Source organism: Bombus affinis, chromosome 7 (assembly GCF_024516045.1).
Source record: "Bombus affinis isolate iyBomAffi1 chromosome 7, iyBomAffi1.2, whole genome shotgun sequence".
Classification (NCBI taxonomy): domain Eukaryota; kingdom Metazoa; phylum Arthropoda; class Insecta; order Hymenoptera; family Apidae; genus Bombus; species Bombus affinis.
This window is the reverse complement of record NC_066350.1, coordinates 4,153,837-4,169,243: the sequence shown is the minus strand read 5'-3', so window position 1 is coordinate 4,169,243 and position 15,407 is coordinate 4,153,837. Positions and strand designations below refer to the sequence as shown.

The 15,407-nt window shown below is 42.2% G+C and overlaps 1 protein-coding gene across 2 annotated transcripts in view; it reads right to left on the bottom strand.

The window, feature by feature from the left end:
* Nucleotides 1-15,407, bottom strand: part of LOC126918522 (semaphorin-1A-like) — a 373,869-nt gene that overhangs the window by 332,471 nt on the left and 25,991 nt on the right. For both annotated transcript variants that reach the window (XM_050726525.1, XM_050726526.1), the window contains exon 2: nt 7,388-7,567. In XM_050726525.1, coding sequence (XP_050582482.1) covers nt 7,388-7,484 — 97 coding nt within the window. In that variant the 5' untranslated portion in view covers nt 7,485-7,567. The remainder of the gene's footprint in view (nt 1-7,387; nt 7,568-15,407) is intronic.

Genomic DNA, 15,407 nt, shown 5'->3' with positions numbered 1-15,407 from the left:
TAAATCGGATCTAATCAGCTTGGCCAGAGTTTTCCTTCGAGTCTCTCGCGATCGTTTGAAACTCGCAAACCGTTTCTTTCGTTCTCGATATTCTTTGCCACCTGTTTGCAACAATAGATACTCGAAAATAGGCTGTGAAATGGAAGAAAGGATGGCAGCCTAGCAACCAGCAGTATCCGCTATAAAATTTATCTCCGCACTCTAGAAATTATAGATTCATCGATAGTTAAGGAATAATTAAAATCGATGACTTCTTCGATCGATAAACGTTTAACTAACATGGTAATTACGTGGAAAAGCTATTGGCGAACGAAATCGACGATATTCCTTAGTGAAACGGAACACGTAGCCCACGAGTTATGATAACACGGTATACGAATCGGTAGGAAAGTGGATTTGCAGATGTACGAGCCATGTGTAACTTGCTAGAACTTGCGAACTTCTGTCAGATCAGGTCCTGTTCCGATGGAGATCTTAAACCGCGATACGAAAGATTAACTAGTAAGTAGAAATACGAAGCTAGCCCGGTTGCCATCGATCACTATGCTATTTCCGGATTAGTCGAGAGAACGTACAATGCACGATTCCATGAATGCTATTTTTCCAAGAATTCCGCTCGGATTTAAATATCACACGATTGGCGATCGATACGTCGTTACATAGCGCGAACCGTTCGCCACTAATTAAAGTCTGATTATAATTTCAACGGTAATCTGGCACCGCGTTGTCTAAATCTATTATTCCGAATTGCACGCAAGATTCGAAGAATTTAATTATCTTACTGGCTGCTTCTATTCGCTTCTATTCTTTTTTAACGTGACACACGCACACAGAGACGCGGCTGCGAGCGAGCGAGCGACGCGGCAGGTCCGTGAATGAATTAACTCGGCCTGTACGCCGGGGTAATAATTGTTAAAATCTCGAGCATGTCGACGGCTTTGTACCTGAATTTCAACTATAAATAAACAGCGAGTCCAGGTACCCAACGCGGTCGTTATGCTCGCTACACACAGGAACAGTTAATAGAAGCGGGCTACCTGTTCTGTCACGCGTTGTGTATGCATGCAGCTGAATTGCATCGGAATAAACATCTGTACGGCTCGTATAAACCGTCGTCGTGCTGACTTACATTTTAAAATACGACTTCTTGCGCCATTTAGACGGAAATATCGTACACTGTACGGAATAGAAGGAATACGCTCCGTAGTATTGCAAGAAAATCCACGGGGAGAGACTGGCGAAAAGATTTGCAAAACGATAATGCATTTATAGGACGAGTTCCAGTGGAAAGGTGTGACCATTCAACGTTACACCAGGGTAGTTTCACCTTTCCATTCTCGATATTGGCGCGAGCCTGGCCCTGGATAACGAGGATAAATGTTCCTGTTGTAGCTGTACCATGCGTCATACTCGTTCAGCCAGCGTATGTGTACTTATGTACATACACGCGCGGAATAAAACTCTCGATCGACGTTTGCGTCGAGCACGTTTACGCGAGATCGTTAATAAATATCGGAAGCATTTTTTGCGAAACGATAGAAAAATCATTCCACGCGCGCCAGTTCTGTTCGACTATCCACTTGCTTACAGATGTTCTAATATGAATCACGCGTCATTTTATCGAAATGCGAATACAACCTACACGTTGAACGTTTACTCGTCTAAATAACATAACATCGTTTCAAATGTACACCTGTAGGAATTTCGTAGAGATTCGAGCGGTGGGCAAAACCGTTGTCACAAGCAAAGATAGCGGCCGATTATTATGGCTGATTGCGTTAATATTTAACTATTGTTGGAATCACGTTCGAAGACAGTTCCGTTAGTTGCGCGATAGTTTCACTGCACCGCGAACGTGCATTAATATCTCGCTTGAATTTACATTGATGAATGTATCAATGATTAACGGCCGTATCACCGTCACAAATTTCCAACATCGAACAAATACAATACCTCGTGAATGCAAACTACCATGTCTAACTACGCTTCTCTAGACTTGGTCTACTCCTAGAAACTTCAACCCCTTTACAAATTCAGAAACCGGGCAAGTTTAAAGACAATCGGTTGGATTAATTTCTTGGCGAAAAGACACTCGTTAGGGAAATGCGCAAGTTCCAATTAACGATAGAACACTGGTAATGTCGTTTTATTTGGAACTCTGCCAGAGATTTTCTTCGGCGTTGCGTGCATATCTTTTCTCAGATATTTTTGTGTTAACATTTAGCCAATGGCGCGTGTCACAACGAGCTATACGTTTGCACCGCGCATTTCTCCAAGCATCGAGGACTAATATTCACTACTTAAAGAACAAAGAAATCAAAAAATTATTTAAATGATTAGTTATATTTTGCGGTAATGACTTTATTTAACGATGTAACATATTGTTTATACAAAACATCAAAATTAAAAGTATATATTAAAAAATCTAGGTAAAATTAAAAACATCAACACTAGAACTACCGATAGTTAACACCAAGCTATTTCTACCAAAACCAGTGAAGAAAATGACTGGTCTTTAAAAAATATTTTTATATTTATTGATTTATTACTTTCTTACAGAAGGAATTCCATATTATGTAGTCTATTTCTGGTATTATTAATCCATCTGGGACCATGATCTCTAAGCGAGGATTGACACATTTGTAAAATTACAGAACCAGTTAATTTGACTGGTGTGGTAGTTCTAGTGTTAAAGATGATTAAAGATAAATAACACTACTTGAACGTAAAATGAAAAATTCATAATGCATTTTAATACTTTTTTACAGTGTGCTATCGTTCGATTATAACTTTGTTTAGTCATAATTGATGTGTAACTTTTTAATTAATTTTAACACCACTAAATTGCTGTATTCTATTACATACTATACTTTATGAAAGTAAAATAAGTGGCGCAATTAATTGGCAACAATTCAAAACGGAAACGAAAAAGGAAAGCACGTTGCTAAAGTCAAAAAGCGAGATCTCCCTTCTTCTTCTTCACAGAGGAGAGATCTCCCTATTTAGTTGGCTAAGTATTAAATACAATTTCGTTCTACGCGAACAAAAATCTTACACCAAAGAGTCTCGAAAAGCGTACAAAATGTACCGGCGCTGTTCGAACGATCGTTTCGATCAGATACAAAATATACCGATGCTGTGTAACTTTGCGCGCCAATGAAAGCTAGTTAAGATGCTTTCATGATCATGATCGGAAATGGTTATAGCGATATAGACACAGAGATGACTGTATAAGTCTGCGACAGCCGCATATTCGGACGACCATTGACGACTACGCGCGTTCTCGCAGCTTAACAAACTTCTTCCGAGTCCTAACGAGCTTACTCTTGGCAAAAGCCACTCGAGTGTATGGCTTCCTTAGTTGCGATGCAATGGCTAACCTACATACCGTCATATTATTGCACCCGATTCCCGCTGCAATGAACGCTACCTGTATGTACGTGTACCAAGCGTGACAATATATTCTATTCCCTCAAGGTTGTTCACTCGCAGCGTCTTCGGTTTGCCCAATCTTGCACCACCGCACCGCGTTTCGCTTGTTCCCATCTTCCGATGAAACGATAATACGCCGATAAATCGAATGCCACGTTTTCACCTTCGCGGCCAGTACACGTTCCTGCGACCAATTTGCCTCCTCTTTTCGTGGATACCTTATTTCTAGCTATTGAGATATGTATAATTTTGTGTGCTAAACTAGATTAGCCACAAAGTAGTGGCACACGTATGTGAATATGAGTGTATGGAAGTATGTGTGTGCGGAGTATCTCAAAATACAGATGAATGTAACTGTTCCGTTAGCAGTGTGGTGTAGAAGATGGTGAGACAAGGAGAGTGTTGAGACACGTGCAAATGTATATCGACGAAGATCCTGCAAATCGTTTAAATCTAAAACTATTTTAATGTAAATTCTAAGTGTAATCTTAGTGTTCCTTTACTTCTATTTCGACGATTAAGATCCACAATTTTCAACACTAGCTTCAGATGTAAAGCAATTCTCGTTGCGATATCATCGGTAATTAGCATCGTGTAACTTGACTCAGCGAAAAATCAGCGTTTTTTAGCCCCGCTATTTCTTTCCTCGCAGTCTGCGAAGAGATGCTTTTTCATAGAATTATGGAAATATCTACGGAACTGTCGTTAGAGCGAAAGAAAATTAGATGGTTCTGCGTAACTTGTGTATAACGTAGCTAATATTTACGACTGTTCGTTGGATGTAATACTCACAGGCTCAATGTAAATTGCTGCTACATGCAACTATTTGCCTGGAAATATTGGAGAAATCTACGAGAGCAAGGTGTGCGTGGCAACTGTTAAAAGCGACAAAGTCAGGTATCGTAAAAAGTTAATCTCGCAACCACAACTCTCCAAAAGTACTTTTAAAAAAGCTGTTTACTTGAAACTCGTCCAACATTTGAAAAAACATCGGATCGACGTTGCGACGAAAAGCCCGTGCTACTTGACTTTCATCCAGCCATTCTCGGTTTCCTCTAAACTCTACGCTCCATCCAAAAAGAAACTCTTAAATAAAGGGATAAGAAACTGCTAAAATTCGATCTGCCCTAGATAACTATAGTCCGATTATCCGTGAGTATATTTTCATAATATACATATACACAATTGGAGCAATGCATCCGAAAGCACGAAGCACACGATCGCATGCCGTAGATTTGTACGCGGCACGGCCGTCCAATTTCATCCGAACCGAGCTAGAGTCAGCCAACTACGTATGTATCCCGGTCGTTCCCGACGTAATTGAATACTCAATAGGATTTACCAAAGCGGACCAACGCGGTGGCCGCGTCGATCGACACGACACACGCCAATATTTGATCCGTGTCAAAAGCTTCGACTCGAAGCTTTCGAGGCAGATTCACCCGCGGATTTCGCAGGGTCGTTAAACTCGCCGACCACCTGCCCTCCCTTCCCCACCTGTCCCACTATTGTTCTATACCTTTACGTTTCTGCCTCTTTCCACTTCATTGTCTTCGACTTGAATTTTCGTTTTCAATTTGCTTGTCTCCTTCTATTAACCGATCGCTCGTGTCGCACGTGTAACGTCTCTGCTTTCATCGGATCACCCAATATGCCAATTATTGCGGCATTTCCAACGTTTCTGCGCTGTTATATATCGCTGTGCGCGGTAAAAATAAACAAGATAAATTTATTTCGGAAAATAAATTTAGTTACGTCTGTTGCAGTTTCTACGAGAAAGGATATTATTTCGAGATAGATTACTTTCTAGTTGTGTGTTTCGGCATTCGTTAGTTTGCTTTGCATTTGCTAGCAATCCTACGCAGATCTTTCCAATCGCTTCTCCTTCCTCTATTTAAATTAACCGTTCAAAGCAATTAGAGTTTTAGCCAGAGCGCTAGTCAATCGTCTAAAAGCATGAAAATACAGCGATTAAACGAATTGGATTATTCGTTTGGAACGTGTGGATTAAGCACACAAACGAGAGGTATTTGTCTCGCAGCTGGTTACTTCTCTGTAACGTAATCTTCTAGCTGCTCCAACCAACTGTATAATACTACCTCTTCCACCAACTATAGAAACGAACTAGTTCTATCAACTACAGAGCGTAAACTACCGTGAAATAAATACACAGAGGCCAGATGGAAATATCGTTTAACTATTAACTTTTCACCGCCGCTTTGTACTTGCCAGCAATGACAAACATGTTCAAACATCCGACAGCGTCTAATGTATTTTGATTTTTTCCCACGCTTCCCCGATACTTTCTTATCCTTTTCCATCGACATCCGCTCGGCGTTTATCCTGGTCTCTAGCCGGATGAAGCGTTATCGGCGTGTTGCGTTTAATACCGGCAGTTGCACAACTGAACGGAACGGCGTGGCGTGGCGTGGTGCGAGACCGCCAAATCCACAGGTGCGGCGAAAGCGTGCTCATGTCGCGCGGAAATGCCTTTGAATCGACTGCGACGGAACACGGCCAACAACAACAGCCGACGACGATGACGATGACGGCGACAAAGCGCGACGTATCTCTACATGTTGTGTATACAATTCCTTTCCTTTTACCCCGCCTAGTCCCTTTGCCGGCGTTCTGCTTCGCCCTTCCTCTGACCCTCGTTCTCTTTCGATGATGTTCTTCCAGGTAAAGGATTCTTGATTCACATGGCGATAACCTTCGACGCGTCACCTACCGATCGGTAAACGTGTGATTTCTAGCGAGCTAGTGCTCGCCGTCACCGATGTCTTTATCTCGTGCGAAGGAAATGAAATTTCCCGTGTGAAAAGATCCGCGTGAAAGAAGCGCCGGAATCAGACAAGATGCGAGAGAAGTAACTTTTTCTTATCGGCGAATTGTCGCGGTATGGTGCGTTATTGTTCTCGGTAAGCTAGCGCGTGCACACAACCGTGTCGAGAGGCAACGACTGGAACGTGGACAAAAACGAGGGATAAATTAACTTCTGAAGGAGGGCGAACCAACGGAAAAGAGAACGAGCCGATTTCATTGCCATCGATTCATCGGTCATCGTAATGCCGCTGTTAGTTTCTTCCGTAGTTCTTGCGCGACAAAGATTAGATTTCGGCGGATGAAAGACGGCCGCGAACCAGGAACAAAAGAGAACGAGGAGGACGAGTCGAAGCAAGCTTTTCCATCGAATTCGCCGTGAAACGTGCCTTATTGTTCCAGATAATCTGTCGCGCGTTATAGTAATTAAGTGGAACGAATTCAACGGGAATCTCTTGGGATAACGGAACGCGGCCGTTAATCCACGGAATTAATTTCTCTGCGTTTCCGTGGCGTGAAACGGCGTTTTCGGATCCAGCCGAAAGAACATCTTTTAGTTGAACTGCATTTACTCGATCGACAAATGATAAGAAACTCGGCCAAAGAAAAGGGTACGGAAGAAGAAGAAGAAGAAGAAGAAGAAGAAGGGAAAAGCAGAAAAAGAAAGCGAATGGTTACAGACGATCGTTTCTACAGAGAGTAAATTGCGACGCGCGATTATTTCCAGCATCGCAGTTAATGACATTCAATGAATGCGCGACGCGCGTTTGCGTAAAATGCATGGAAGATCCATTTGGCTATAGCTCTTTGATTTAATTTTAATTTCATATCCATACATATATCCTAAAATGTCGGGCGGGATCAATTTAATAATTCGATACAGGTATAAAATAGCGTGGTGAGTGTGTGGCTTCGTTTCATTAAATTTTCGCACGCAAAGGCGAACGACGAACCGAATTTAGCGATACATTACACGTTAAACGACGTTATACGGTAAAAATGTGTCTGGCTAAATAGCCGTTGTTCCATCCTTTTTTTCAAAGCGCTTAAACGCCTGTATAAGACGAACAATCGCTTTTTATATAAAATAACACGACCTTTGTTACACGCTTATGCAGGCAAAGTTACTCACGATGTTTGACATGCAGCCTAGGAACAGGATCTTGCGGCCAAGCCACGTTCTGCGCAACTAAGCTGATCAGTGCCAAAATTCGCAGGGATGTGCTCATTTTGGTAGCGAGTGGCCCTGCAGGGTATCCTATGAGTCAACGGTAACTTTCAATCCTCGTCATCGCCGCTCCGATCGTCATTCCTGAAAAAATACAAACAAACCATTCGCGTTTGAGAAAGGAACAAGCCCGACGAAACAAATTTGAATTTGAGATATGGAAATCCCTACGGACGAACCAATAACAACGTTAACGAAGATAGCAATAGCAAAGACATCAGACCGTGATACTAACGCGTGCGTTTTAACGCTAGAACTACCACGCCAGTCGAATCGACTGATCTTACAAATTTATTTTCAAATTCCTACTTCGTGTTATATTTTTTTTCGCAGAATTTTATTTTAAAAGAATATAATATAATGAATTTTATTTTGTTTTTTATGTATTCAAACTGAAAATAATTTTGTATCAAGGCTACTTATACCAATACCAGTGAAAATGACTGGTATTTGTCAAAGTGTAAAAGGGTCCAACAATCTGTTTATCGAACCCCAATTAATCAGTTTCATCGTTTTGTACAATTTGCCACATGTTTTTAAAATTTGTACTGCGTATCATTCGATATGATGATACCAGTTATCAGGAAAATTCCGGATCGATCGCTAGATCGCTAGATGATAACACTAGAAATATCACAACAATCAAAACGACTGGTTCTACTATTTTATAAATATGTCGACCCTCGTTTAGGGATCATGGTCCCAGATGGATTAATAATACCAAATATGTACTACATAACATGGAATTGCTTCCGTAAGGAAGTAATAAATCAATAAATATAAAAATATTCTATCGCTACGTATTTTTTAGAGACCAGTCATTTTCACTGGTTTTGGTAGAAATAGCTTCGCGTTAACTATCGGTAGTTCTGGTGTTAATTCTCTGCGATTTAGTAAAAGAAGAGGTAAGAAACGGGTATTCGTCAAGGTAGGAAATGGTGCAAAAGTTACAAAGAATTTTCATTCTTTCGCGATATTTGAATGACCGAGAACATCTTGTTTGTCACCGTCGTAAAAACAAGTTTTGCGATCGCGTTAAAAATGCCAGTTCTTAACAAAGGCTGGCTGCGGTGGATGAAACAATGTTACAAAAAGAAACACCGGTACATATCATTGTTCTTTTTCGTGAACAAGTTATACGCGCGACTTCTTACACAGCTGAGCCAACGATAGCAACCGAGACGGTGCAATCGAGGAAGGAAGAGAAAGGCAGGGAAAGGAATAGAAAGGAAGGGAAAGGAAGGGAAAGGAAGGGGAAGGAAGGAGAACGGAGAGGAGAAGGAAGGCAGCAGGCAAGCTAAAAGGCTAACGAAGGAACGGTAGAAGACCGCTGCCGACTCGAACGAGCTCGGCAACGACGATGAAGAAGGCGACGATGGTATGCATTATGCAGAGAGGTCGCCAGCTCAAGCTTCTATTTGTCCCCCAGCTTTCGCAGCAGCCAGTGCTGCTCTGCTACGACTTCGAATACATTCGCGATTAGGTGGCAAATCGGATGTACACCTATGCATACGTATGTAGGTACTTATACCTACAAGGTTTTCGTTGAATCGTGCCGCGTATCTAACAACGCGCCGCCAACCATTATACCAGCCATTTCGTATATCGCGAGTAAAATGTACGGCTTAATCTCGTTTCCATTCTTCGACTATGCAAAATCAGCCTTACCACTCATTTGTCGTATCTGAATTCGCGCTTACTATTCAAAATTTCCGCTTAAGGATTCCACATCGATCACACTTGTCGCGGTTCTATATTCTTCCTTTTACAATTCTCTCGTGACAAATGCTATCGGTATAACGAGATTTGTCGATGCGAATCAAAAATCGTACAATGTAAAATCTGATATCGAATTTAACTCGTCGGGCGGGTGCGTGTCTCAAACAAGGACGATCGTTTTCGACAGGAATCGCTCGTCAACGATGCGCGACTTCTCGTCCGCGCGACCATAGATTTCGCAAAACGGTGGCGGAGGATCGGTCGAACAGGAGGGAAAAGTGCAGCGCAACGCGAACAAAATGTGGCGGACAAAGGTGCGCTATACGCATCTGAAAGAGCGAGTCACCGTTAGGCGTGGCTCGGCCTACTTTCCAGATTCGAGAGACACGAGACGAGCCGTGGATCAAGACTTACTTCCCTCCAGCATCGTGGACACCACCAACCAGCGTCGGCTTCGTTTCCCCGCGCGATTATGGTAGCGCCACGCTGCCCCGACTTTCTCTTCTCTTACGTCGGCCGAGTCACGAATCACGAGCCATCGGCATCGATACGATCGTCGCGATCCGATCGGAAACCCTAAGCGAGATAGGAAAGAATCCGATTTAATTTTCCTCATCGGTGCCGGATCGGTGTCACGTTGGAAAAATCCAGTGTTCAACGGATTCCAAAGCCTTAAAGTAAAGAGGGCAGATTTCTCTATGTGTAGGCAAACGCGTACACGATGAACGAGCGCGGTCGGAGCAAAGTACATAATCGAAGATGCGGAACGTGAATCGCTAGAATCGGAAGAAAATTAAGGCACGGTGACTCGTGCGTCTCTTTCTCCTTGCGTTTCCTTTCTTTTTTTCTCTCGGTTCGATCATTTTCTTTCAAATTCACTTACGGCCACGTGCATCACATGGGTGGAAGAAATCACGTAGAGTCACCGGAAAAGGTTAACTTTGACTGGTTACGTTAGCCGAGTGATAGCGTTCATCGAATTTCGATACAAGTCTGTAAAAAAATATCAGGCCGTTGAACCGTGAGAATATAGGGCAAATTCTGTTCTTCATATAAATCGGCTAAACGTAGGGAAAGCGTAAAACGAAAAAAGAAAACAAAAGACACCTTTTATTCATGCCGTTTAAACGCAGCTATTCCGTAAAGAGGAAAAAGAACAATAACAGGCGAATCCTTGTATAAAGGGCCATAGAATCGCGATAACAATGAAAACGCTGCTGCAGGCGCAATCCCACAACGTGTTTCCAAATGGCGTTCGAACGAAACGTGATTTTAACGACATGATCGGCTCTTTCGGTACATTAACCTTATCTACCATCAATTTATAGTGTTTATACGCTTTCGGGCCAAAAACAGGCCAAGAAACGCAACGAGAAAACGACCATGGGAAAACGAGAGAAAATCGAGAGCGAGATTACAGAGGAAATAGAGGCTTGACGAAACGCTTCGGCGGGAAACAACGACCAAGCGAAAGAGACGAAACGAGCCAGGGAAAATTCACGGGCAACGACAATCACCTCCATCAACTATGCTGTATATTATTGTTGTTAAAATACAGAGAAATGTCCATTGTCTTACGTGGGTACAGTTTTCACAAATTATGTCCTAAATTAAGTACGACATCGAAATAATATTTTGGAACGATGTTTAGAACGACTAGGTCAATCCCAAACTACTTTTAAACCTAGGATTTTCACTTTCGCTAGGTTGTTTCTGTAATTTCTCGAGATGAGTTATTATTTTTTCCTTTTTTTCTTCTCGCGGTTCAACGAACCGACGATCGAAGCAAAATCGCATCTTGCTCGCGATTTCTCGATGGTTTTCGTGATCGCTTGTTTGTTTGTTTCTCTCGTAGCGACGACACTTTCAAGCAACGATTCCGCTTCTACGTACTTACGAAAGCGCGTGTATCCTTTTAATCGCGCCCTTTCTCCTCTTCCTTGTTTCTGCACTATCACAATACGGTCTTTTCGAAACTTTTCTATTTCTAGCGACGCGTTTATATCGTCGTATGGCGTCCTGTTCGGTATTCCGTCTTAGTATCGCGATATCTATCTGATCACTAAATCGGTAAGGTGCGATCGTCACCCAGCGACGCGATCCATCTATGTTCTCACTTTTACCTAGTCCAGCGAACAATACTATTGCACTGCTGCGCTGTTCGCGGTCCATGAATTCACAGACATATACTACGTTACGCCCGATTTTTCACTGCATATCAATATCCATAAGCATTACCTGTCGATAAACGCTGCCAACTTTTCTCTCGCCGAGCACCAACTTTTTGCACCTTTTTATCGGCTCTTACCAGGATATACGGTATGTTAAAATGAGTTACGTCGCGATCTTGGCGGGAGATTCTGCAGTTTGTTAGATGTCGTGGCTTCAATCTTTTTCTTACTCGCGACAAACTCGCAGCCAAAATACCAATGGTAAACGGTCTCTGATCGAAAGCAATGCACGTTATAATCGAGGCTTTCCATGTAACTGGCGAAACCTCGAAGTTTCATCAGGACTCTCCTTCTCTCTTAACTCGTTCTCGTACTTTAACGAGTCAGACTCACGATGAAGATTTTGGCCCAAACATGAATATCGCGAGTCTGACTCGCGACCAGATACTTGGGCCAAACATGAATATCGCGAGTGTCATATTATTATTAGAGCATCAATAAAAAAAAGAATGATAACAAATCTTGCATCTAACGGTGCACTGTGTTAAAACACTTTAAATATAAATGTGGCTCATCAATACAATCTGGACAATAGGTGGTCACATTTTTGGTCCGATTCTTAGCAATTTTTGATCCTAACTGTTTAACATTTTCTTTATAGTACTCTCTGCAAAACTTTCATGCCCAGTACGCTTGACCTTCTTTCTTCTGCATTTCGTGTCGCAATCTTTGTCGAATAAGTATATTTAACGGCTCTGGTGAATGGCACTGTGTAAGGTGCATTGCGAGTGCCATTCTAAAATCTGATACCTTGATTTTTATTTTTGTTGCTTGTTTATAGAGTATCATCGCGTTTGAAATTGATATATTTAACAATAACTCTAAAGTTAATTTTATTTACTACTTGAGGGATCTTCTATGTGAGTAGAATATGCTATCATTTGATCTGATAAATCTACAGCACATTTTCCTCTGTTGCAATCTACCACTACCATTGGTTTATCACAAGCATAATTTTCTTTGCGGACCTCTATCATTTCAGCCTAATATCTTCTACACGTTTCAACAATATATTCTACACGTTTTGCTTACGACGAAATAACGAATGCGAATAGTTCGTTGAAATAAACGAAGCCTCGTTATAATACGTCGTTATCAACTGTTACCAAGGCACCACGGTGGTCACCCGTGACCACCAATAACGTAAACGGTCCATTGGAGAAGAACGTTGACTTACATCATCAATTTATTATTATTTTCCCATTATATGCTTTGAATAATAAAAATACTCCCGTGGCGTCCTGAGCGAAACATGAAATTTCGACGTGGCAGTCAAAGTGTTAACAAACAATTGCAACAGCTTCTCGTTGGCATCGCGTAGAAGAAACAAATATCGCTCGCTGGTATACGATTTACGTCTCCTTTACAAACAGCAAAAACATTAATTTTCGAAACGGGCCACCGAAGAAATTAACGTTCATCCAGTTGATTCTTCCGAAGAAATCTTTCAAACGAAATATTGTAGCTTCGCTCGTCCGATCGTGTAATAACTAATAAACGGTACTTAGATGTTCGCATTTTTTGTTCCACCGACAGCGATGCAGTTTACGCGTAAAAGCCTCGAATTGTGAGAACAAATTTGGGAGAAATTGATGTAAGCGTTGAAGGTTATCAAGAGATTCTAATGACCCGTTCTACGTGTACTTTATCCTTCTCTGATTTCTCAAGGTATACAAAACGAATTAAAAGGATTAAAACATTCGCTAAAACAAATTTAGGGAATGGCAGGTAGACGAGGTTGGCGTAACGCACCGCGACGATCGATCGAAAGCAGAGAAAACGTAATCACGAGTGCACAGTAGTTTCTACAAACGTAATCCCGATAAATAGGCTTTCACAGCGGGTTGTTACGAATTTGTCAACGGGTCGCGTTAGCCGACCGTCGTATCTATAGTGTAATCGTCGACTCTCTGGCTCGCTGTGCGCAATACCTTCACCGTATACGGTCGTTTAGGAATGGAATTTGTTACCTTCGATTGCGACAAGTTTCGAGAAAAAGATTGCGCTCGCAGCGACAAGTTTCGATGAAGCCAGGAAAGAGCAGGATAGATAGATAGAGAGAGAGAGAGAGAGAGAGAGAGAGAGAGAGAGAGAGAGAGAGAGAGAGAGAGAGAGAGAGAGAAAGAGAGAGAGAGAGAGAGAGAGAGAGAGAGAGAGAGAGAGAAGGGTCAGGGGATGGGGTAGCGTGCGGAAGCCGCTGTAAAAGTAGAAAAGCTACCGAGGGAGCTAAGGTAGGAGTGATAAGTCTAGTAGATGAAAGGCGCCAAAAAGAAGTACACAAGATATCCGCGCGACGAGGCCGATGAATGAGTCTACCAACGGTCTTTGAAGCTCAAACCAGGCTGTGATTAATAAGTAACGTCGATCTTGGCTAAAGTAGGTGGAGTTTCCGGAACCTTAGTCGACTGTGTGTGACGCTTCTTGGCAAGCTAGTCGAGTGTAAATAATTTTTCGGAAATAAATGTTCTCGCGTGTCTCGCAGAGTACATCACGAAACCAAAGTTGAGTAAGAAGTTGAGCGAGACAAGTTAAGTAGCGATCCAAGTAACCCGATGCCATCTGACTGTATAACAAATTAAACAGAATATACTCGGCTGATGGATAGAACCAGGCCCGACAAACGTGTAACGCACCGATCAAACTAACTGTGTGCCAAATTCTAGTGCCAACATGGTATGTACACACCAAATTCTATTTTTCTGTTCTTCGTTTTTCTTTTACGTTCTATCGAATGTTTCATCAGTTGGCCGATATCGATCGAAGGTAAAGATCCAACATCCACGGAAATCGATATTTCGATTTGAACTTTCTCCAACGAAATTGATAGACGAGAATATTTAACGATCGTTTGTCAAATTTTTTGTGCAAATTTCACGACGTTTGATCGAAAGCGCGAAAACCAGGTCAAAAGGGTTGCCAATAACAGCTGAGATCTTTCGATGTCGATAATTCTAACTAGAAGAAATCTAAATTTGCTAATCATTAAATCTAATCGTTGCTTTTACCTTCATTATCCCAGTGACGTTTGTTATTAAACTTTAACAAATATTACTATCTACGAGTCTCGAAAGTTTATTTATGATGGACGAAAGAATCGATATCGAAAAAATGTCCAAGGAAATTACAATCGCGCGAATAATTTGTTCTTTTGGAATTATACGCTAATAGAACTGAAGTCTTAATTATTCAAAGGTTCGTCATAACTGCTATCTTTCTCTATCTTACGATACCGCGATAAGAATGGGGCAAGAATTGTACCCGGCGTCTGTCGGACATCGAACGTTTTTAATCATCCGAGTGTACTGCATGTCGGCATGGAAAAGGCTAAGATTCGTGGGCGAGTGTTTACGGCTCGGCAAACACCCAAACGGTAAATAATCCGAGTGACAACGTGACGAAGCTACAAAGCGAGTCAGTGACCCCCGACGATTAGATATACCGCGTATGCAGATTCCAGGGATATCTGTAATTCGGATACGCGAAGCGTATCGCCGATACCCGAATTATCGAGTCGCAGCCCATTTCCTCGCGGTATACAAATACAGCTGTGTAAGTACGTATAGTATCTTGATGGCGTTGTGTATGATCGAAGATATACGATATCGTACAGGTGAAAGGGTACACACAGATAAAACGGTTATGCGCCATTTCTCCGTGTAGCTACTTATCAGCGTAACGACCCGCCGCGAAATCGTCGTGTTACAAAGTCGCCGATGCACGATACCAGCGGATTATCGGGGCGAGAGAAGTGGAAGACTAAGTGGCCGGGCAGAAACTACGATGGCGAACGTGAAAGCAGGGAAATAAAACGGCGGAAAAGAAGGGATGGGAGGGAGAGAGATCGAAATCGAGAGATGGAGCCGCGCGTGATAGCGGAAAGAGACAGAGCTGGAGAACGTGGCGGGCTATTTAAACGGGCCAGCCAACTCTCGCGAATGAATATTCAGAAGCACACGGAAACTGCAGAGAACGTG